The 22131-nt window shown below is 44.9% G+C and overlaps 1 protein-coding gene across 1 annotated transcript in view; it reads right to left on the reverse strand.

Moving 5' to 3' along the window:
- Positions 1-554: 554 nt before the first annotated feature.
- Positions 555-22131, reverse strand: part of LMCD1 (LIM and cysteine rich domains 1) — a 57925-nt gene continuing 36348 nt past the window's right edge. The window contains exons 4-6 of the mRNA XM_080914702.1: positions 14232-14567; positions 1862-2077; positions 555-1183 (exon numbers count right to left, since the gene is read on the reverse strand). Of these exons, the coding sequence (XP_080770828.1) occupies positions 1025-1183; positions 1862-2077; positions 14232-14567 (711 nt within the window). The 3' untranslated portion in view covers positions 555-1024. The remainder of the gene's footprint in view (positions 1184-1861; positions 2078-14231; positions 14568-22131) is intronic.

Here is a 22131-nt window from a genome sequence, read left to right on the forward strand (position 1 = left end):
TATCAGATTATTAAACAGCTCCCCAGGGAACTGGAATTCCCTCCCAGGAGTCTTATTCTGGGAGAAGGAAAAGGCTCAATGAAACCTGATCCTAGCCAGGGAGGGAAATCTGTCACCCAGTAAGATTTCATACAAGATGGCTTGACCAGTGGCAGAGACAGTGAAGACATAGCAGGACCACACTTGGCCAGGGCTGCTTAGTTATGCACACAAGTTAAATAAATTTCCTTTTTATGTTTTCCACTATTAATTTGGCTCTTTTAATTGGCTTATTGGGGATGAATGGCTGAGCCTAGCTTGTTGTTAGGGCTGCCATGGGCACAGACTTCAAACCTTAATTTTAGTAACATTTCTAGTTTTAGGGTACCATGGAATATGAGTATGTGTTTTTATTAGGGATCTTGGCGCATGGGCAACAGAGGAGAGGAGGCAAGATTCTATTAGGCACAACTATTGAAGTAATTCATTAGCATTTCCTAATCTCCTGGCAGTATCAACTCAAGGGCTTGGGGCTAATCACATGGTATAGAATTCGTGTCGTGTTATAAATGACTGGATAAAAGTGTTGTGCGTGAGAAATCCATAAACCTTTTATTGATATGTTTATCATGCCAAAAATCTTGTTTATTGAGGATTCAGATTCCACTTGAGAAAGAGGCAAACAGAAGAGAGTTGAAATTCCATCCTGTCTGCCCCTGGAGAGATCCCATGTCCACGAGGGGGAAAAAAAAAGCATATCTACATCTACTTGATTGGATCCCTCAGAAATGCATTCTGGGAAATTTTTCCTAGGGCTCCCTTGCAGGATACTGGTGTGTCTTTAGTTGGTTGCTGATAGGAATCAATAAATCCATTCTAAGACTTCTTAGCATACTTCTGGTTTTGAAACTACTGACTCTCAAAGATCTAACCCCACTCGACCTAGATTATACACTTCTTGCTGGCTGTGGCATCCGCCCCAAAGGATGGCTTCAGTCTCCTGGTGGGATCTGATAGACTCTGCTGGTTGTGGGTGGGCAGCCCTTCAGGAGCGTTTGGATTTGCTGCAAGTGGGGCACAGGAGCTGACCCTTGGTGACGATGTATGCACGGCCGCTCAGCAGCTGCTCACAGCCCTCACAAATGAAGTGTTTCCGGTGCCAGGCCAGGTCTTCCACACGCTGGTAGTCTTCTGAGAAGATGATCTGGAACGAGAGACAGAAGGGATGCATGCTTGAAGTTCTGCTCTTAGAAAGAGACAACGTGGAGACGGTAAATTATGGAATGGCGGTTTAACCCATTCCATTTCTGTCGGAAGGCCTCCATGAAGCAACCCGAGGTGGTGTGGTCACTGCTGAGCGTCATGCTTGTGTCTTAGCTTTTCAGACAGGACAAAAATAATATTCTGCTACAGGCAGGCTTTTATTTATTCATCTGTGAAATGTTTCTTGGGCAAATCCAGAGGCCAGTTTCCCGAGTTGGGATTACATAACTGGCGTGACCCTGGAAGACAGCAATGATGGAGAAGCATCCGGTGGTCATTCTCTGAGGGCAAGAAACCAAGGGGTTTCTTCCAAGCAAGAACCAATACTGATGTCTAAGGATTCAAATCCAAGTCTTCATACCTGCAGGGCAAGCATTTCACTAGCTCAGCTATCAGGGTGGTCCTCCTACACCCAACCTCCAAAGTCCTAAGATTATAAGCAACATGTGTCACCATTTTTATCTCAGGCCCATTTTGTAGACAAGAAAACAGAGGTTTGGAGTACCCAGTGAGGCCCAACACAATTTGCTCAAAGCCACACCACATCATCAGCAAAGCCACACCATTGTGACCCAATAGGGTCACAGCCACTCGCCCCGGTCAGCCTTCTGACGCTCACCTCGTCACAGCCTGAGCACCGGGGTCGCAGGCTCTCGCAGTAGTGGCGGCCACACCAGGGTGCACCATCCTTCCAGAAGTAGATGAGGTCCACCAGTGGCTCTGAGCACTTGATACACAGGAAGCATGTGGGGTGCCACTGCTTGCTGTATCCTGCCCTGTCAGCATAGACCACAGGGCTGTCAGCAGGGGCTGCTCCCTTGCAGAGCTCACAGACCTGGAAGGGATATAAGAGAGAGAAGGAGGCATGTGATGTAGGTCTTGAAAATCCCAGTTCTACCCTCTCTACTTTCTGTGCGATGCCAGGAAAGTTAAAAGACCTCTTTGTTCTTTGGTTTTGCCATCTGTAAATGTATTGTCTACCTCGTGAAGATTTAATATAGTACCTTCTTGATCCCCGAGATTCTCAATTTTATTAGTCTCATCACTGTTTATATACTCATAGGTATCAATATTGCTACAAAGTTTTTGTTGATGTGAAAAACAGGGATTGATTGTCACCTTAAGAGAAATTAAAACTATGAAAGTTTAAACTACTGATTCCCCCATAATAAGAGGCATAAGCGTATGTGGCTTGTTAGCAGATGTGTATTATGCCTGAAAACAACTGTATTTTCTAAAACAAAAACCAAAAGATTTGTGAGAAGAACAATTGAAAATGCTCTATTTCAAACTATACAGTTTGAAAATCTTTTAAATAACGCACTTAAGCCAGCTGGAGTCTCTTAACTACTGCTCTGTCTGTATTTTGCCTTGTGCCAATTTAGTTGAGATCTGTGGAGGAACTCTGGCCTCTCGTTGATAAGTTGAACTAGGAAGGGAGGAGTATTTTAATAGCCTGCCAAGAAAACAGGATATGCGTCTTTGACTCTACATCAAAACCCAACGAGTGGCAGTTTTGCAGAAGTTAGTCACGGGCTGAGATGGTTTAGTGGGTAAAGGTGCTTGCTGCCAAGCCTGATGGCCTGTCTTTTACCCCTGCAGCCCACACAGTGGACAGAAAGAATTGACTCTAGCATATTGTCCCCGAACTTCACATGTGTGCTCTGGTACTTGTGTGTCCCCTTAAAATATAAACAAACAAACAAACAAACAAACAAAAAATGTCCACATACAATACTAGGTCCTAGGAATCTTTCTTTTTGTTCAACTTTAAATAGATTTCTTTCCCTGTATTGTCTTCTGACCGGCTTTTATTCTTGAATCATTTAAGATTTACAGAAAAGAAAAAAAGAAAAAAATCCCCATACACTGTGTTCCATTTCCTCTGTTCTAATGGCTTGTATTTGCAGATGAGCTAATAGTAGTAAGTCACTGAGGGACCTCATTCAGGTACCCCCAGATTTTATGTGCTCCCCTTTCTCTATTTTGCTACACACCCAGGACTCCATACATAGTCCTTGGCTTTTACAGGCTTCTCTTTGAGGGAAGACATTCTTAACATGTCTCTGGGAGACCTTGACAGCTTGGGGTAGCCATGGTCACATATTTGGTAAAATCTATGCCAATTAGAATCTGCCTGATGCCAGCATTATGGGCTAACACTTAGATGAGGACTTCAAAGGTCATCACTGTTTCCTTTACCTGCTACCAGGAGTATTTGCTGTCACTATGTCGCCTAAGGAGGAGTGTTGACCAAGGTCAATATTCTTGACCTTGACTCCCAACTAAGACTTGGTTGTCAGGCTTATCCACAATGAAAATTTCTTTTTTCTCTTTGCAAGAAGCTTACTTCATGTCCTTCATGTAAAAAGCCTTCTATTCTTTCATAGTTTAAGAAGATACATACAATATGTAGAATCTATTTAAGACCTTGACCTCACAGGTTACCCTAAAGGTATTTTGAGAACCATTGGTTGACAGATCTGGGTTTATGAGTGTTGCTCAGCAGTGTTCTCACATACTCATTCATCTATATATCAACCTATCTATCCATCCCTTTGCCCACCTACCCATTCACCAAACCACACATCCACTCATCCACTATCTATCTGTTCACCCATTTATCAATCTATGCACATATCTATCCATCCATCAATCCACCTACTCACCCACTCATCCACCCATCCACCCAGTCACCCATCCATCCATCCATCCACTCATCCACCCATCCACCCAGTCACCCATCCATCCATCTATCCATCCATCCATCCATCCATCCATCCATCCACCCACCCACCCACCCACCCATCCACCCACCCACCCACCCATCCATCCATCCATCCATCCATCCATCCATCCATCCATCCATCCACCCACCCATCCATTCATCCACCCACCCACACACCCACCCACCCACTCACCCACCCACCCACCCATCCACCCATCCACCCATCTATCCATCCATCCATTCATCCCTCCATCCCTCCCTCCCTCCCTCCATCCCTCCATTCCTCTCTCCCTCCCTCCCTCCCTCCCTCCCTCCCTCCCTCCCTCCATCTTTTCTCACTTTATAAAAGTATTTTTTTCATCTTCTTAGGAATGGACATTTGGTAGTCTTACAACATAAATTCTCTTGAGCCCCTTTGAATTCTCTTCTACTCCACAAAGCCCCAGGAGAATGATAGTTCTCATGCCCTTAGGGCATGTTTGTACACTGCAGTGTACTTGGGATATTATACCCATCATTACACACCTGGCAGTCATTTCTGTATCAGAAAAACTGTTGTTTTCCCTTTGAGATATTTGGTGACTTGCTCAGTGATAGAAAATTTTAGAAGATAAAGCTGGAGTGAGAACCCAGGCCAAGCCATCTCCAAAGCCCAGGTTTTTACTCTGGTGTCAGCAAACAGCTGCCTGGGGTTGCTCCAGGTATTAGCAAATATTAGCAAATACTTTATCCTCAAAAAGAACTCTATTTTCCTCATTAGCAGGCTTTGATTTTTAAGAAGAACTGTACTTCATGACTACACTTTCAATTGCCTGAGTGAAAATGTCATGGAATTTTCTCTTTTGTTATGTAAATTGCTCACAAGGGTGTCATAAATTTTAGCTGTTGGCTCAGAGTACCGGAAATGTTTATTGTCTGACCATCCAACATTTGCTGATCTTGGTCTTTCTTTTGGATACTAATTTTAATACAAAGTACTGCCAGCCCAACTCCCAAATATTAACATTTTACCATGTTTAAATGGGGAGGTATAAGTTAAAAGTCTATTATAGGCATTGTAGAGATGGCTTAGTCATTAAGATTGCTTACTGCTCTTCAGAGAACCCAGTTGTGGGTTCCAGTCTGAACACCTTGTGTAACAGCTCCATGCCCAGTGACTCTCAGCTCTGGGCTTGTGGTCACTGCTCTATTTCTCTAGCCCTGCCTACTTGGAGACCCTGGTCCTTAGGCTCCTCCTGTCTGGGGTCCCCTGGAGGGTTCACAGCAATATACTTTTTTACTCTCTTTCTCTAGAGCTTTTGATTTTCAGTAGGTCAGGGGTTTGCAAAACCTAAGGAGATGTGTGTACTTTTAAGGGTGGACTGCTAAAATCTGGTCTGACATGTGTGTTTTGTACACAGTTCACTGTGGCTCAGGTACTACAAAGGCTAATTTGAATTCCTATGGGGGTACATTTTAACCCTTTTAAAGAAAGCCCAGTGTGACCATTCTTGGACTTTTTGGTAAAGGAAGCTGTACAGGCAGGCAGAATTTTCTTGGGACTAGGGTAAAAGTCACTTAGGAGGTCATTTAGGAGCACATCAACTGATTTTGCTCCTGTTCCCAAGTATGCTCATAAGGCTCCCAATATCTCCCAGAGAACCTTGTCTGCATAGCACTTTCCCCCAGGGAGAGGGGATGTGGGACAGAACTTCTCAGGGGTAGAATGAGTAAGAGGTTTTTCTCCCTGTCCATGCCTTTCTGTGACTCACACCGTAGTGTAAGAGGCTTAGTTAAATTGTCAAATGCAGTGGCTCATATTTATAATCTCAGAGCCCAGGGGATGAAAGCAGGGAGATCTCTACAACAAACTAGAGACCAGCCAGGGCAACAAGTAAATGAATAGAACAAACAAGTTAAAATGAGCGATTTTGAGTATCTTGTGCTTGGACCTAGGCAGTGTTTAAACATCTGTTTTGATAAGGACAAGAATGGATCACACTCAGCTGTTGGTTGCTGAGCCTTTGTGGGTCTATGGGTTCCCTGCTCTGGGATGTTCAGATTGTACATTGTCCTGGATACTCTTGTAATCAGCATGGCATTCAGTTCCCTTTCTCTGAGAAATCATGTCTCAGTTTAGTGGAAGAGACTGGGCAGAGTGCCACCATATGGCACAAAATAGGAGGGTGCTCCTTTGTTTATGACAGGGCTGGGCCATCAGAAGTGGAAAATATACATTGCCAACACTGCCAACAATCAGCCTCCTGACTCGGCATCACAGTTCAGTAGGGTCTTCATATTGGCCCTTACAATGGAGTGTCTAACCAGCAGCCGTGCCCTGCTGTCCTGCCCAGTGCCATGGAAGAGAACAGTATCCACGGCTAGTCAAGGTTTGTCTCCCAAACCCTATCCCTTTTTAACAACAGTGCCAATTTGAACATTCTTAACCAGAGCTGTCATAAGTTAAGGATCACCTATGTAGCGTTACCCAGAATCTGTTTCTCAAGATGTGCCCCTGGGAATTTCTGAGAACAAAGTTACAGTACTCAGAAACGTCCATACCAAGGTGATCATCACATGCAGGAGGTAGGAGTAGAGTCCCAAGGAGACCCTGCCTGTGCGTTGTCCTCAGTCTAGTCCAAACCTAAGTGTAGACTTCTACTCAAAGTAAAGCTGAGTGGGTAGAGACAAGATATCCTATGGAGTTTTGGTTAAATGGCTGATTAAGGGCAAAAGGGACCTCTTGACATAGTCACTTGGCCCGGATGGCTTGTTTCACAACATAACAAGAAAAACTACATTGAAAAGGGACACATGGAATCATGTAGCTGCAGTGTGATACAAAGTATTTCAGGCCAAAGCAGGTTCAGGACAGTGGGCAAGAGCTATGTGACTGTAGAAATGTACAAAAGGACTAAGATTCAGAGAAATTCAAGTGCACAGAAAGGCCTCTGAAGCTACAGTAACCTCTGCCTTAGGCTTGCCAGAAGAACTCCCCAATCACGCTGTTTTTCTCCTGGAAAGCTCTTATCCGAAGCTCTACCCAGTCTAAATCCAAAGTGCCTTGTGAAAATCTCACCACTGCACTCCAGTAAATATTAACACAAGGCCTTGAATTTAGGCACTGGCTTTGCTCCAACACAAACACTCAACAATTTATTTATAAACAGCATCTCCCATGTCCTCTTATGGTTTTTAGTATTCATCTTTGCTTTTTGGTCTTGGGTCCCACAGAACCCCTCCCCCCATTTTTTGTCTGGCATCATTTCTGTAGGCTTAGCTATCTCAGATTCTGTTTTCTTACACATTGGCCTTCCAGAGGGTGAAGAAGGAGCACACTGGGTTCACAGTGGTTAGGGACCCAGGCCAGGAAGATGGTCAGTACCATAGCTTCATCCCTAGGGAAGCATAGGGGAAAATGGGGCTTTCCCAAGCCTCAGTAACAGTGGTAGCCATTGGCTTATAGGAAGCTCGTCATCCATGGTGGTTATTATTGCTAACAGCCCTTCTACCAAGTGTGTGTTCTTAGAGAAGGTTGCAACTACAGAACCTTTGCCCAGAGAGGCTGAACATCAGGTGTTTTTAATTGGACCCCTGTTATTTGTTCAATACTGAGATGGGCATGAAGCACATAGGTTATTCTCCTAAGAAAAATACAGTAGCCTGCATTTATTTTACGATGTCGCTCCGATCACCATGAACGCACGGACCAGCTTTTCATAGAAAATAAATTGATTCACAGCTGAGCACAGAAAATTTTCAGTGTGGTCTTTGTTTCAGGGGACATGCACAATGCTTAGACCGAGGGACATGGGATATCTGCAGTATCACATGCTTCTAGAGGAGAAAGGAAGTGGCTAGAGAGATAGATCAGCACTTAGAAGCACTGGCTGCTCTTGTAGAGGATCAGTTCCCAGCACCCACATATCAGCTCACAACCATATGTAACTTTAGTTGCAGGGTATCTGAATCTTCTTCTGGCCTTGAAAGGTATCAGACATACATGGCACACATATATACATTTAGGCAAGCACTCATACAGATAAAAGTTTAAAAACGAAATGCTTTTTTTTAAAATTGGAAAGAACACACACACAATTCTGTATAGTGTAATTTTTGGGATTAGATAAAATGATATAAACATTTCCTAGCTTGTATCTGGCATAAGTAAAAGATGTCATCTCACAACATTTTCAACCTCTTATCATCAAATTATTATCACCATCATCATTATCATCATCATCACCACTAGGACCATCACCAACACCATGATCAACATCACCATCACTAGGACCATCCCCAGCATCCCTGTCACCACCACTGGCATCATTATCACCACCATGACTATAATCATCACCATCATCATCATCTACACCAACATCATCACTGTTATGACTATCCCCCACTATCATAACCAACACTATCACTAACACCACCATTGTAATCAACATCACTTTTAACCTATCAAAACAACAAGCAAAAGAAAAAAAAATAAAAAGGACACAGCTCCAATAATTAGAAAAAAAAGCTGAAGATAGGTTTTTTTTTTTTTTTTTGGCTCAGGAGTCAGCAAACTACATTTCTCTATAAATAAACTCCTTTGCTTTTATAAATAAAGTTTTATTGGCCCACAGACAACCACTTGTTTAGATAGAGCCTATAGCAGCATGATACAGGGTTGTGTTGAATCCAGTTGACACCTTTTATATATTCACCCTCTGTCCTTTATTGAAAATAGCTTGCCACTAGCTGTTTTAGTCAACGAAATATTATGCAGCCCACTTAGAAGAAGGGAAAAAATGACTATAAAAGTCACATGCCCACATGGGAAAGTATTTATAGTATAAAAAAATGGGATAAAGGGATTTTTTTCCTTTGGAAAAATGATCTTTTCAAATGTCATTAAAATATCCCCACAAAGAAGAAAGAAGGCAGAGGCCAGGGAAGCCTGGTTACCATGGTGATTTTGAGAGCTTCTCCCAGTTTCCACTCATTGGTACTTGGGTCAGGGAAGGTGGAGGGACCAGGCTTGTCTGTGACTGGGTGGTTCCTCAGTGCTCTGCAGCTCAAAGAGAGGTAGCTCACAGAGGGGCTGAGGGAGTCCCAAGTAGAGCTGGCAGGAAAGACAGCCAGTCTGCACATCCCACAAGCCAAACATCTGCTCAGACAAAAACTTGGAAGTCCCTTGCCCACAAATATGTCCCTTCTGGGATAAGCCTCAGCTTGAGCTGCCAGTGACTGTGAGATTCCATCTGAGAGGCCCTCCTATGGAGGAGGGTGGAGTCCAAGGCTGGCTGTACATCCTTTTGGATTTTTGTGGGGAGGTAGGGGAAAAAGAGTTGGACCACTTCTGACATCCCACTGGGTATGTTGGGATCTTGTGGATGCATTCTCAGGACTGTGGGGAGCCTCTGCACACTCCTCCTCCTTCACTGTCAGTGGCTTGCTCTCAGATCACCTGACCTGAGGAAGGGACTTGGAGAAGTGGGAGTGCTGGGGCACATGGTAAGAATGTTTAGCTTTACAGAGCAGAGAGTACATTTTATGCTCTGTTCTGGCACTCTGTCCCCTTCATTGAGTTTCAAGTGTGGGGTGGTGGAAAAGCGGAAATGCCTGGGCACAGTGACATGCCTGGGAACCCTGCATATTCAATTTCCAAGAGAACATTCACTGAGCTCTCCAAAAGCAGAGAAACTGCCCTTGGAAATGTCAGCAGTCAGAGCACGCATACTGCGGGCATCCATAAATCCTATCCAGAAGAGAAAAATGGGGGCTTAAAAGAGAGTGAGGCACTTTGGTGGGGTATAGCACAGGTTTATGGCATTCACTACTCCTTGGCCAGAGCCTTGAGATGTTCCTGAGACCCATGAGGAGAGACCCGAGCTGGGGTAGGGTGTCCTTCTGCTCTTTCTAGAACACAGAGAAAAGGGTTTAATTCTCCAGCAGGCTGGGGTGTGAGGGATGTCAGGTGCTGGGCTCATTCCAGACTTCAGCGAGCATGCACACATGTACACACACACACACACACACACACACACACACACACACACACACACACACACACACACACACATTCTTTGTAGGAGCTGTTTCCAGGATTGCTTGTACCACATTGCTAGTGATGACAAGACTCTAGGTATGAATCAGCCCACCACTACTTAGCAAACTACTATGGTTGTGTACCAGAATCTTCATCTGGGAAAGCTAATGATTCCAAGCTATCTCATGGTCATCCTAAAGATTTAAAGATATTTAATTAACCTTTGTGATTTGAAAAGCCAGTCTCTTCCTCCCTGCTTCCCTCCAGGAGTGATAGCAGATGAGTTGGTTTAGGGATGGGGTGTTTCTATCTTGGGGCTTTCTTATGGAGAAGCTTTATTGAAGAATCCATGGCTGAGGGTGTTTCTACCATGCTTTTGTCTCCCACTGTCAGTGTGATGATAGTGATTTTTGATCTGTTCTAATGCTGGTGCAGACAGCCACACCTCTTAGTTCATTGCCCAAGCAGACAAATGTGCTTCTGGTGATTCAGGTCAACGTGCCCTATTGGCGGGTCTGCCTGACATACTAGACTTTAAAAGCTAAGCCTGGTGTCTGGATCTATGAACTGACTTCATCCTCATTAGAGAAGAGCTATAGCCATTGGGCAGATGGGATTCAGGCAGAGCTGTGTCTTGCATCCTGGCTCCTATCTAGTATTGGGATTTCCATGAATCATAGTCTGTTGGTGAGAGTTATCCAGAGGGCTCTGGCATGATACTCTGAGAATGGTGTGATGAGGGTGCGGAGAATTCAGTAGCCTAATGGTCATTGCTGCTATATTGAGGTTTTAAAGGAAGGACATGGCCTAGCTTAATAAGCCTCTGGGGGAAGAGAAGGATGTATAGCAACAGGCAATATGATATTGTGGGAGATCTTGTGTGACAGAGGGCCATGATTCAGTGTCAAGGGTTGGAGTCCATGGTAGGGAGATGAAAAAAGTGTTAGATTCTTTGTATGTGTTTCTATAATACAATGCAAGGAACCCTGAGATTATTGGATAATAGTTTTTAAAGCAGGACTCCTTTAAGGCTGTCTGTCTATCCATCCATCCATCCATCCATCCATCCATCCATCCATCCATCCATCTATCCATCCATCTATCCATCCATCTATTTATCTATCTATCCATCCATAGGCTTCAGAGAGTGGCTCTGGCCCATACTTGGCAATGTGGCTCCTGGGGACACAGTTTTATGGGCTCCTCTGCTGCTAAGCTGCCTTCATTAGGATCCTTTTTCCTGCTTTAAGGAGACATAGAGAACTCAGATGCTTTCTTCTGAAGCAAATAGCAAAACCCAAAATATCCAGAGGGTGTTTTAACTTGGCATCCTCGGATACTATTATGGAAATGAGATTTTGGACAATCTACCTACTATGGTTACACCTGAGAGTCCACATCTCATGGCTCTCATGAAATCACTACACCAGGCAACTGTGAGAATTTAAAGAGACCCTGAAGGTTTGAGTAAAGCTTCATGCTCAAGCCATGTGGCTAAAGGGATGCCACTGGCTTCTTAGGCAAGATGCCATCCAAATTGTTTCTATCTTCTAGAGCCCAGGTTGGCTTGAACATTTGTTTACTTGTGGATCATGTTTGTGGATCACCAACAGTCTACATCAAGGATACCCACTATAGATATAGAGATGAACAAGCAAGCTCTCAGAATCTACAGAGAGTGATAGATGTGACCCCATAATGACTCAGTGAGATACTGACTTAAAGTTGCTGTTGGGGCAAGACAAAGAATTACATCTTTCACAGGCATCAGACAAATTCATCCTAACAGGGAATTCCATATTCCCTACTAATAACTGACTGAGGAATATGCCACTCACTGGCAAATATAATTACTTAAATGCTTCCAAAGTGTTACAAATAGTCCTCAGAGTTAAGTTCAGGCAAGAACCCAGAATATCTGAGCGTCTTTGTTTCAGTTCTAGGTTGAACAAATCTGTAGGACCCAGTACATTCTCAAAGCAGCATCTCTCCCTTGGAGACGGCAAATCAAAGAAATCACAATGGCATCAAGAGATTCATTCCCAAGTTTTGGAAACTTTAAAACTTACTCTTCAAGCGTAGACAACCTTTAGAGAATAGTTAATGAGTGGGATTGGGGTGGTGTGTGGGGAGAACAGTTTATAAAACTAGAAACTATGATGGTAATTAGATTTAGTTTCTTTTTAAAGTTTGTTACATGTATATCCATCCCAGTCTCTTTAAAGTCTTGGGATGGATACATATATCCACCCCAAGAAGTAAGCTTTTCATTTTTAATTACAGGGCTTTAGGAGGTGGCACAGTGCCTTAGTTCAGTTCCTAGAACCCACAGCTGTCAGCTCACAACCATCTGTAACTCTGTTCCAGTAAATCCAATACTCTCTTCTGGAATCCACAGGCAGCTGCATTATTACCACATGTACATACCCATGCAGAGACATATACATATACACACAACTAAAAAATGAAACAAAACAGAAAAAAACTAAGGCTCACTGTTAGATAATAAGGTGACAAAAAACCCCCTCCAAATCTTGGAATTCTCACCTAGTAAAATATGAGGCTTTGGCTTCTTGGATGGTAATCCCAAGTTGGGGCAAGTTTGGGGTAGAGCTGGGAGCTACTTAAGAAGTCCAGAGTCAGGAAAAACAGGGTAAACCAGGCTCTTGGGCCATCTTTCTGTGGGTTACCTGGTTTACTACCAGTCTCTTTCCTGTAAGACATACTTCAGGGCCATGATGGCTAATCTTGGCTATCCATTTGGTTGGATTGACAATTGTCCAGGAGATTACTACAGTTCCGTTCTGGGGAATGTTTGAGAGATTACTTCTAAAAACCACCACTTCATAAAGGCCTTGACCTAATAAATGCTATGATGATATTGATGGATGATGGAGGGTAGGAGATAAGGCTTAGCCAGATCTGGGAAGTAGATTGCTACAGACCTGTATCTAGAGGCTCTACCCTGGCTTGGCCCCTTCCTCTATTTCCTCTCTCCATTATCTGTCTATTGGTTGGATGTTTCCAATCCACCCACATGATCCCTCTCCTGTGCTGTCTTGCTCAAGCACATGATGCCCACTGACTAAAACCTCTGAGACCACAAGGCAAAATGGAACCTTCCTTTCTTATGTTGCTTATGTCAGATAATCTGGCCACAGTGATGATGACCTAGCAAACAGAGAGATTTCTGGGCTGGGACTTTCATAATCAAATGATAAGTAGGAGCAAAGGGGGCCACCTGGATGAAGGGTAAGTTTAAGGCTGTCCCTGTAGAAACATAGTGGCTATTAACCTCATGGTTCCAGTCTTGGCCTGAGGAACAGCTTAAGGCAAATCCATTCATGAGAATTTCACCTCTGGATCACTGGCTTCTCTTCTATGCTTTCTCAGGATGGACGTAGGAATGTGCATCTTAGACACTGTTGCTAAGGAAAATTAGCAACCACACAGCTGGAACCATGTCCTATCCCAGACTCTTCAGATTAAGTACTCAGCCCAACATGAGGCTGTACCCACCAATGTGGGGGCAGCGACCTCTCCTTGCTTGACTTTTGAAACCCAAGAGATGGTGTCACGGTGGACCTATGAACAGTGTGAAACTCACCATGTCTGGTCTCCTAGGCTCGCCATCCACTCCTCCAGCTTGCCATGCCAGCATGCACATGGGACTGCTGTTAGTATGTCAACTGCACCTTGTTGGCCTGAACTTTCAGTTCATGTTTTTGCTCATTCTTTAAGAAGGTACAAGGCCCCTGCTCCAAGTGTATGGCTTGGATGGCCCTGAGTTACTGCTCACACATCAGTTGGTTCTTACCACATTTTCAGAGTCTGTCTCTACCCACAGGGAGGATAGGTGCTCTTTCCCTAAGCTGTGGTCATTTGTTCATTGCTGACATTCTCCCAGCGCCACGATTCTCAACCTTCCTAACGCTGCCACCCTTTAATACAGTTCCTCCCCCCGGCAAATTATTGTCATTGATACTTCGTAACTGTAGCTTTAATATTGTTATGAATTGTAATATAAGTATTTTTGGAGTTAGAGCCAAAGGGGTCACAGGTTGGAAAGCACAGTGCTAGTCTATTATTCTTTCCATGGGGCAGTAGTGTTATTTTCCATGTGTAATGTCTGACATAGAGTAACAAGCCTCTTTCACTGAGCATAAATAAGCACATGTATGAAAGGAGAGTATGGTAAGACAGGACCCTGACAGCATAACCCTAGAGACAAGGGACACTCACATATTCTACTTCCTTGGATGGGTCACCCAGGCTTCCATTGGTGGTTGGTGCAGTGGTCTCCGTGCCCTCTGGCTTTTCCTGTGTCTTGTTTTCTTCCTTTGGCAAGCCTCCCTGACCCGGGAGGGCCACCTCGCCCACCCCAAGGGCCTCGCTCTTGTACTGCTTGACGAATTCTTCCATAGCTTTCAGCTCATTCTCCACAAGTCCACGGCATCGAGAGGGGTCCTGGTCATAGATAGGGAGCTGATGCATGAGCTGGCGTCGGCGGTAGAGGGCACCCTCAGTACCTGTCACAGGCTGTTTCTCCTTGGGGATGAGTTCCATGTACTGCAGGCCCTAGAGAAGGATAGAGTAGAAGAGACAATGTCACGTGGCTGTAGCTCAGGGTCATAAGACACAATCTACTTAGAACAAAACTGCTGATCTTTTACTCTTGGCAGTGATTGAAGCATAAATGCATGTTTTCTGTTTCTGTCTCCCTCCCTTTGTATCTTCCTGTGATGTATGTGTGTGTGTGTGTGTGTGTGTGTGTGTGTGTGTGTGTGTGTGTGTGTATGTGCACAGGCATGGACAGGCTCACATGTGTGTACATGCATCAGAGGCCAGAAACAACCGGGGCTGCTGTCCTTTGTCAAGAGTTATTGTCCTATTTATCATTAGCCAACTTGGATTAGCCTAGAATCATCCCCCAAAGAGTCAATTGAATAATGGTCTATCAGGTTGATCTGTGGCCATTGAGGGATTGTCTTGATTGCTAAGAAGGGCCCAGTGTACTGTAGGAAGTGTAGTTCTTGGGCAGGTTCTTGAGTAGGCTAGCAAGTGATGTTCCTCCACAGGTTCTGCTTTGTATTCTCACTAAGTTCCTGCCTTAACTTCCCTTAATTTTGAACTGTGACCTGAAAGTATAAGGTAAACAAACCCTTTCCTCCTCTAAGTTGCTCTTGGTTAGAGTATTTTATCACAGCTACAGAAAGCAAACCAGGACATTCATCTATCTTTTGTTTGAGACATGATCTCCTACTGGCCTCAGACTCATCACATAGGCTGAACTGGCTGGCCATCAAGCTCCAGTGTCTCTTGTCTCTGGCCTTTCTGGCACTGGGGTTCCATGTGCCACCATGCCTGTTTCATAAAATATGGGTTCTGGAGGACTGTTGCTTGTGAGCCATGCATTTTAGTTTTAGAACTATCACCTCAGCTTCATTGTGTTATTTCTTAACTTTAGTTTTCCTTTTACAACACACACACACACACACACACACACACACACACACACACACACACACACAACACACACACACACACACACACACACACACACATACACACACACACACACAAAACCTGTCAGAAATTAAAGTACATAGGTGAAAGAATGCAAAGGAGAAATGCCCTGTAGCTCTTCTGTGCTAAGATGCTTCTGCATCTTTCCCTTGGTCCTAGAACCATGGATGCCTGTGTCTGAATTCATCAAGCTGTGGGGCCAAGGGATGCCTGCTCTCTATGATGCTGTCTTTTGACTGGCACATTTAAAAATTATCGTTGGAGATTTGATCAAGCTTGCACACGTGTTAGCCTGCCACTGTGCTTCCAGTTTTGACATGCAGAGAGCAACATTGACTTATGCCTGCCCGGTGACTCCACATTTGCTCCTTGACTAGGTATGGTGGTGCCGGCTGAGGTCTGTGTTCTTCTGACAACCACTCCCTATGTGCTACTGTAGTTTTTGCTTGGCAATGACAATTGGGAAGAGAAAGGGTATCTGTTTATTCATCTCAATTTCTGTCAGAAAGGAATTGAAGATCAATTCGGTTCGTTGCCTGACCAAGAAATGATGGTGACATCTAATGTGATGTTTAATAGTCATTGGTGGCTTGACTGGTTTTAGAGTCGCCAGGGAAACACAGTTTGGGATGTGCTTATGAGAATGTTTCTAGGAAGGTTTTAACTCAGGAAGGAAGATCCACCTAGAATGTGGGAGGAACTGTCTGATGGGCTACAGGTCTCAGAATGAATTAAAAACAAATGGCTGAGCACCATTCTTTCTGCTGTGAGACTGCACAGGCAACGTGACCAGCCACCTAGAGGTCCAGCTGCTACCACTTTCTCACTATAAGGGACCGTGCCCTCAAACTATGAGACATAAGAAACCCTCCCTCTGTGAAGTTGTGTTTGTTAGGTATTTTGCTACAAAAAATTTAGAAAAGTAAGGAAAGTAGGTTTGCCTGTGCCACAGAAGAAAGGTCACCACACTGAAGCTCTTCTTCTCTGTTGTTATTTGCTGGCCAGTAACCAGATGATAAAACTGTTAGATGTGCAGAGGATGACCTCACTTGACCTGGGTCTGCATGGGGACTGTCTTCTCTCTGGTCCTACAGTGTATGTGCTTTGCTGCTGCCTCTGCTGATGGAGATGCTCATGAAAGAGAATGCCCAGTTGTATCTTCTGTACTTAGCAGCTATGGGCAACTTTGTGTGTGTGTGTGTGTGTGTGTGTGTGTGTGTGTGTGTGTGTGTGTGTATTGTGGGGGGACATTACCTTCTTCTAATGAAACCAGTGGAGATTCTGGGTTTAGCTTATCTTAGACTGAAATCCTGCTCCTACTCTGTGAAAGTGCAGCTGCCTTCACCCCCTTTTTCTGCATATGCTTCTCAGATGCAGAAATTAGCATCATGAAAGCCCTGCAGACTCTGGGATTCAGGAATAGGCCTCCACTGCCTGCCGAGTTTCCTTTCCCCTCACTTTCCTATCTGTGATCTTTCTCCTATCCTTAGCAGCCGTGATTGTTAACTGATCCAGTGTGTGAGAAGCTTTCGGACAAGTCACTAAAGTGTAGTTTTCCAAGTACAAGTCCCTAGTTCATCAGGGCAGTTGTGGCACCCAAGAATCTGCATGCTGGGGGTTAATCTCAGTCACAGAGGCAGAAAGTTGGTCTAAACCCTTAACACTACTGTTATTGTTTGAATGTGGAATGTCTCCCTGGGTTTATGTGTCCAAAGACTGTGTTCTTTGCTGGTGGTGTTATTCTGGGGAGCTGTAAAAGCTTTGGGAGGTGGTGACTGAGGGGGCATGCCTTGTGATTTACAGCCTACTTCCAGTTCCAGCATTCACGTTCTCTGCTTCCTGCTCTACGAAGATGTAAGCAATCATTGGCCATGTGAGCTAACCACCAAGGCCACCAGCCCCTTCTGCCATAATGGCTTCCTACCACGATGGGCTGGCTCTTCCCTTTCAAAATGGAAGTCAAAACACACCTTTCTTCTCAAACTGTTTCTGTCATGTGTTTTGTTACAGCAGCAAGGGGGGAAATGACTAATATAACCCTTCAAGAAGACCCCAGCAAGAAACAAATGTATGAGTTAAGTCAGCTGGGACCCTAAGTACCCAGCAGGGAAACTGAATCAAGGCAAGTTCCTTGTGCTTTGGGATTCTGAAAACTCAAAAATGTGCCAGGAAGGAGAAGTGTGTGACTATTGGTAACACCTTAGAGGGGCTCGCATTAGCTTTTCCTTGCCCGAGGCATAGCCACAGAGTCTCATTTTGATGAAAACGAGGCTCATTTTAGATTCACAGGCTTTGCAGTGAGGATATTGTTCCCTTCCAAATGGAACATTTTCACTTCATTTACCTCCCGGGCAATACTCCTGATTAAAAGCAAAATAAATCTAGTTTAAAATTGCTTTTCTTAGCAGAGTATAATGAGATCATTATGAGAATATGCTATTTTATGGTTTATTAATTTTAAAATACATGTCAGCACCTCCAAGTGTAGAATCCATAGGGTCTCGAGTCAATAGCACCCCCTGTCTATGTGACCGGTAATTGTCTAAATGCTAATGTGTTCACAGAGAACCATTGTTTCCTTCATAGCCAGAGATCTTCTGCTTAGTGAGTCCCAGGGATGGGAGGCCAGGGAGTGACAGTGGCCAAGTTCATACACAATACGAGAAAGTGAGAGGCCAGTTGCTTATTCTGAGTGACTCTTTTCCATCTTTGCCCTGTTCCTCATTAGCAGCTTGTCTGGCTCCCACTGTCCTTTCTCTGTGTCCCAGCTGGCTTGAACCTCGCCACTTGGAACTAGACTCACTAGAAATTGTGGGAATTACAGGTAAACTTCAACTGAAAATCACAGGGAGAAGCTTAAGCTACCATTTGATATTATTGAGCAGGTAGGGGATACCCCAATGTGAGTGCTGACTGTCCCCCAAGGTTCTCCTGGAAGATGGTGGACACTTGGAAGAGGTGGAGTGTAATGGGGCTTATAGGTCACTTGGGGACAAGGCTTTGAAGGGGTAGAAAGAAACCCTGGTCCTTTCCTGCTTCCTTGCTGTGAAGGGAGCAGCTCTCCTCATGTTCCTAATGTTGTGTCACACAGACCCACGTGACCCAGTCCCAGAAACCCAAACTCCCTTTCTTCTTTATAAGTTGATTATCTTGTGAATTTGTCATAGCAATGGGAAGCTGAACAATATGGGAGAAGAACCTGGGTGGGGATGTCCCAGGTCTGGTAGTCACTGGGCATTTTAATAAATAAATTCTAAAGAAGACAAGAGCCATGTGCCCAGTCAGATTGACATCTGACTGTGGGTACCTAACTTGTTGGCTGTGTCCTAGATGCCAGGAACCACCTCCATCTCCCATCTGAGTCTTTGCTGTCATAAAATGCTCATAGTACCCTTGGACAATTCCAGGTATATCTGCACATGTCCAGGTTCTTTTCAAGTACTTTCCCTGAAACAGAAGGTGGCCAGAGCCCTGGGATGGTGGGGGGCAGGCTCAACAACTAACCCATCTCTCCAAGTGCCTGACCCCTGTGGACCTCAATATCACCATCTACTAAGTTCAGGGCAGGCTGCATGACCAGTAGGAGAGGACCCAGGCAACCTTGCTTGACCCTCAATACTCACAACAGAGTGGGAAATTGATGGTTTACTCCAGTTATCAGTCTAACAGCGTATAGAGGATCAAAGGGGACAAAGGACTCTACCTAGCCAAGGAGGCCAAGATCCTCTAGCCAGCACAGGGATAAACAAATCCCCTGGGATACCACATAGCTGGTGCCCCATCTGAAAAGGGATTCTTTCTGACCTTGGATTAGGGGGCAGCAAGTGTAGTGGCTTTTTCTTAGTGATTGAGAACTAACAAGTGAATTATAGCGTGACTGTTACTAAGGCAGCTCTCAAGAACTGAGGCTCATCTGTAAACAGTGAGGAGACTTTTGTGGGCTAATTGCAATCAGAGTGGGATTGGTAGTCCTGGAAGAGAGCCTTCAGGCAGGTTTTGTAATATGCTTTGTGGGAACAAACATTTTAGGGTCAGATCAGTCTCCCTGTGGGCAATGAGCACTGGCAGGGAAGGGGCTGTGACCATCAGAAGACAGTGAGACATGACAGCTGAGTAAATCAATGTCTGGGTCAGGGTGCAGAGCTCCAGAGACGGATTAGGACAGAGCCTTGTAAAGCCAAGTCACCCATACAGACCTCTTCACGTGTTGCCCAGGGAGTGTCTTAGCCCCATTATTCAAAGTAGCAGTTTGGGAAGGAGGAGGCAAGAGCTTTGCTCCTCTGAAACACTTTGCTGATTCTAGTCATCGAAGCATCCTAGGTGCAGGATTCATCATTTGGGGGAAACTATTGCTTTTCTTGCTAGGGCACCGTGTTTCCCCAACTTCAGTGGTTTAACAGTGGAGGGAATAGGCCACAGTATGGTGGCTCTTACCACGGTCCAGGACACTCCCAGTATAAAGTTCTTATGTCTTAGCTGACCCTTTACTTCTAATGGATGCCTAGGACAAAGATACTGATATAATCCAGGAAACAGAGGCACAGAGGGTTAAGTAAGCCCTACAATCATAATATATGGTAGTGACAGCTTTGGGCCCAGTAGTTTGGGTCTCATGCTCTTTTCTTCCCTGTCCTTTAGGTGTGTCTATTTCTCTGGCCTTCAGTACCTACCCCATCCCTTGCTAGGAGTCCCCTAGCACTGGTACTCAGTAGCTCTGCACCCAGAGTGTCCTTTATCAGTTCTGCATTGCTCGTCGGTATGGCTGCAAGTGGATTCTTGATTGGGCCTTGGGGAATGGGAGCTTTCCTTCCTCAGGAACCAGTGCTCCTGTTGCAACTGTGTGATGGCTCCATCTTCACATTGTCAAGGACTCTGATAGCTACACTTGCCATGTGGTTTGTGCTTTGAGGCAGTAAGGTCTGGCTGTGCCATTGCTTCTCTTATCTATTTTCATGACAGATATTGCTAGTTGATTCTTGATGAAGGGTGTGCTCAGGATCCTTCTCAGCCCAGACCTCCAGGCATTTGCCATGGACTAATACAGTATAGAATTAAGATAGTGGAGTTAGAAGTCTGGACCTCAGGGATGTGTGGCACTGGCCTAGCTTTTGTAAGACTATCTTCTAAGTGTCTCTCTAGGACGGTTGTTAAAGTCATATTACCCAGACCTTTAGGCAAAGGTGGTCCAGTTGGAAAGACTCATCTAGGATGTATGAATTTCCTGGGAGCCAATGGAATGCTCTGCTCTGCATCTCTCAGGGACATCTCAAGTGGAAAGACTTCTAGAATCCATTAATATCAGCTATTATGAGAGTTAAGGGGCAGGCAAAGGACTGTTTTTGGGTTTTGCAGTAGAACACACTTGGCTTCTAGAGTCAGGACATGTAGCCTCCAGCCCAAGGCACCTCTTTCCTGACTTTTCTCTTGCCATTAACTAAGGACAATAAAAGGGGTTTTTGTTTGTTTGTTTTTTGGTTTTGCCATGTCAATCATATGTCAGTCCCAGGTGACGGCTCCCAGAGTGCTGTACTTGGTAGGATGCTGAGGTATGATGGGTTCAGTTGGGAGGCAGATCACTGCTGATGTCAGTGGTAACACTGTGTGTGAGAATAAATCATGAGGCAGGAGACTCACCAGCTTGGGTATTTTCCCCCTTAAAAATGGGCTGTGGCACACTCAGCCATAGTGGCTACGGCACAGAGGGAGTGGTAACACTCAGAAGACATGCATGCAGACTGTGCAGTAGATACTGCCTTCCTCTTCCTTCTTTTTTTTTTTTTTCTCCATCCTTTCCAAACTAGTGGCTGAAGCCCACTCAAGGTTTTTTTCCCCTTCTTGGAAGCATGATTTTAAGTAGGCTAACTCTCTTGTTTTCCTTCTCTTTCCTTTACCAGTTCTAATGGCCTGGGCTAGGGTTGGGGTTGAAGCAGCCTAGGCTTTGACAGGGGTGGGCATGGAGGCCTGAGATCAAGGCTTGGCTCCACCTAAATAAAATCAGCTGGGCATCTGGATATAACAGTGTGTGTCTAAGACATTGGGACCATACACAGGCTGTGGTTGAAATACTCCTTGTTTGGTGACCAGTGCACAGTAGCACTAGATACAAAGGCACAGGCAAGCTGATGGCACCAGTTTGGAAGGCTGATAGAGTTCTCTAGCTTTCATTTTGGTAGGAAAGGATAAGGGACAGCCAGATTCTGTCCCACTTTCAAAATTCAACCAGGCCTGACCACTTGGTAATGAAAACAGAGAGGGGAGGGGTGAGCATAAAGAGTGTTGACTTGTGCCAAAACTGAGACCAGCCAGCTGTGGGGCAGACAGGGCGTCTTTGTAGCCAGGAGGTTTTACAAGGCAGCATTCATCATGGCCCTTCGATGGCTGCCCCTGATTAGATGGGGAGCAAATCTGAGGCTTTCACCAGCTGCTTCCTCATACCCTTAGCCAGCTCTTTATGACTTGATGGCTTGTGTCCCACTGACTTGTGAGCACCACTTGCACAACCTAGAAGCTGAGGGCACAGGGGATGTTTGAATCCCAGGGCATGTCCTGGCTCTGCCACTGCACTTATGTCACCCTCTGTGGCCAGCCATCAGTCCCTGCTTCACCTGGATGACTG

Source organism: Micromys minutus, assembly GCF_963924665.1.
Source record: "Micromys minutus genome assembly, chromosome: 3".
Lineage (NCBI taxonomy): Eukaryota > Metazoa > Chordata > Mammalia > Rodentia > Muridae > Micromys > Micromys minutus.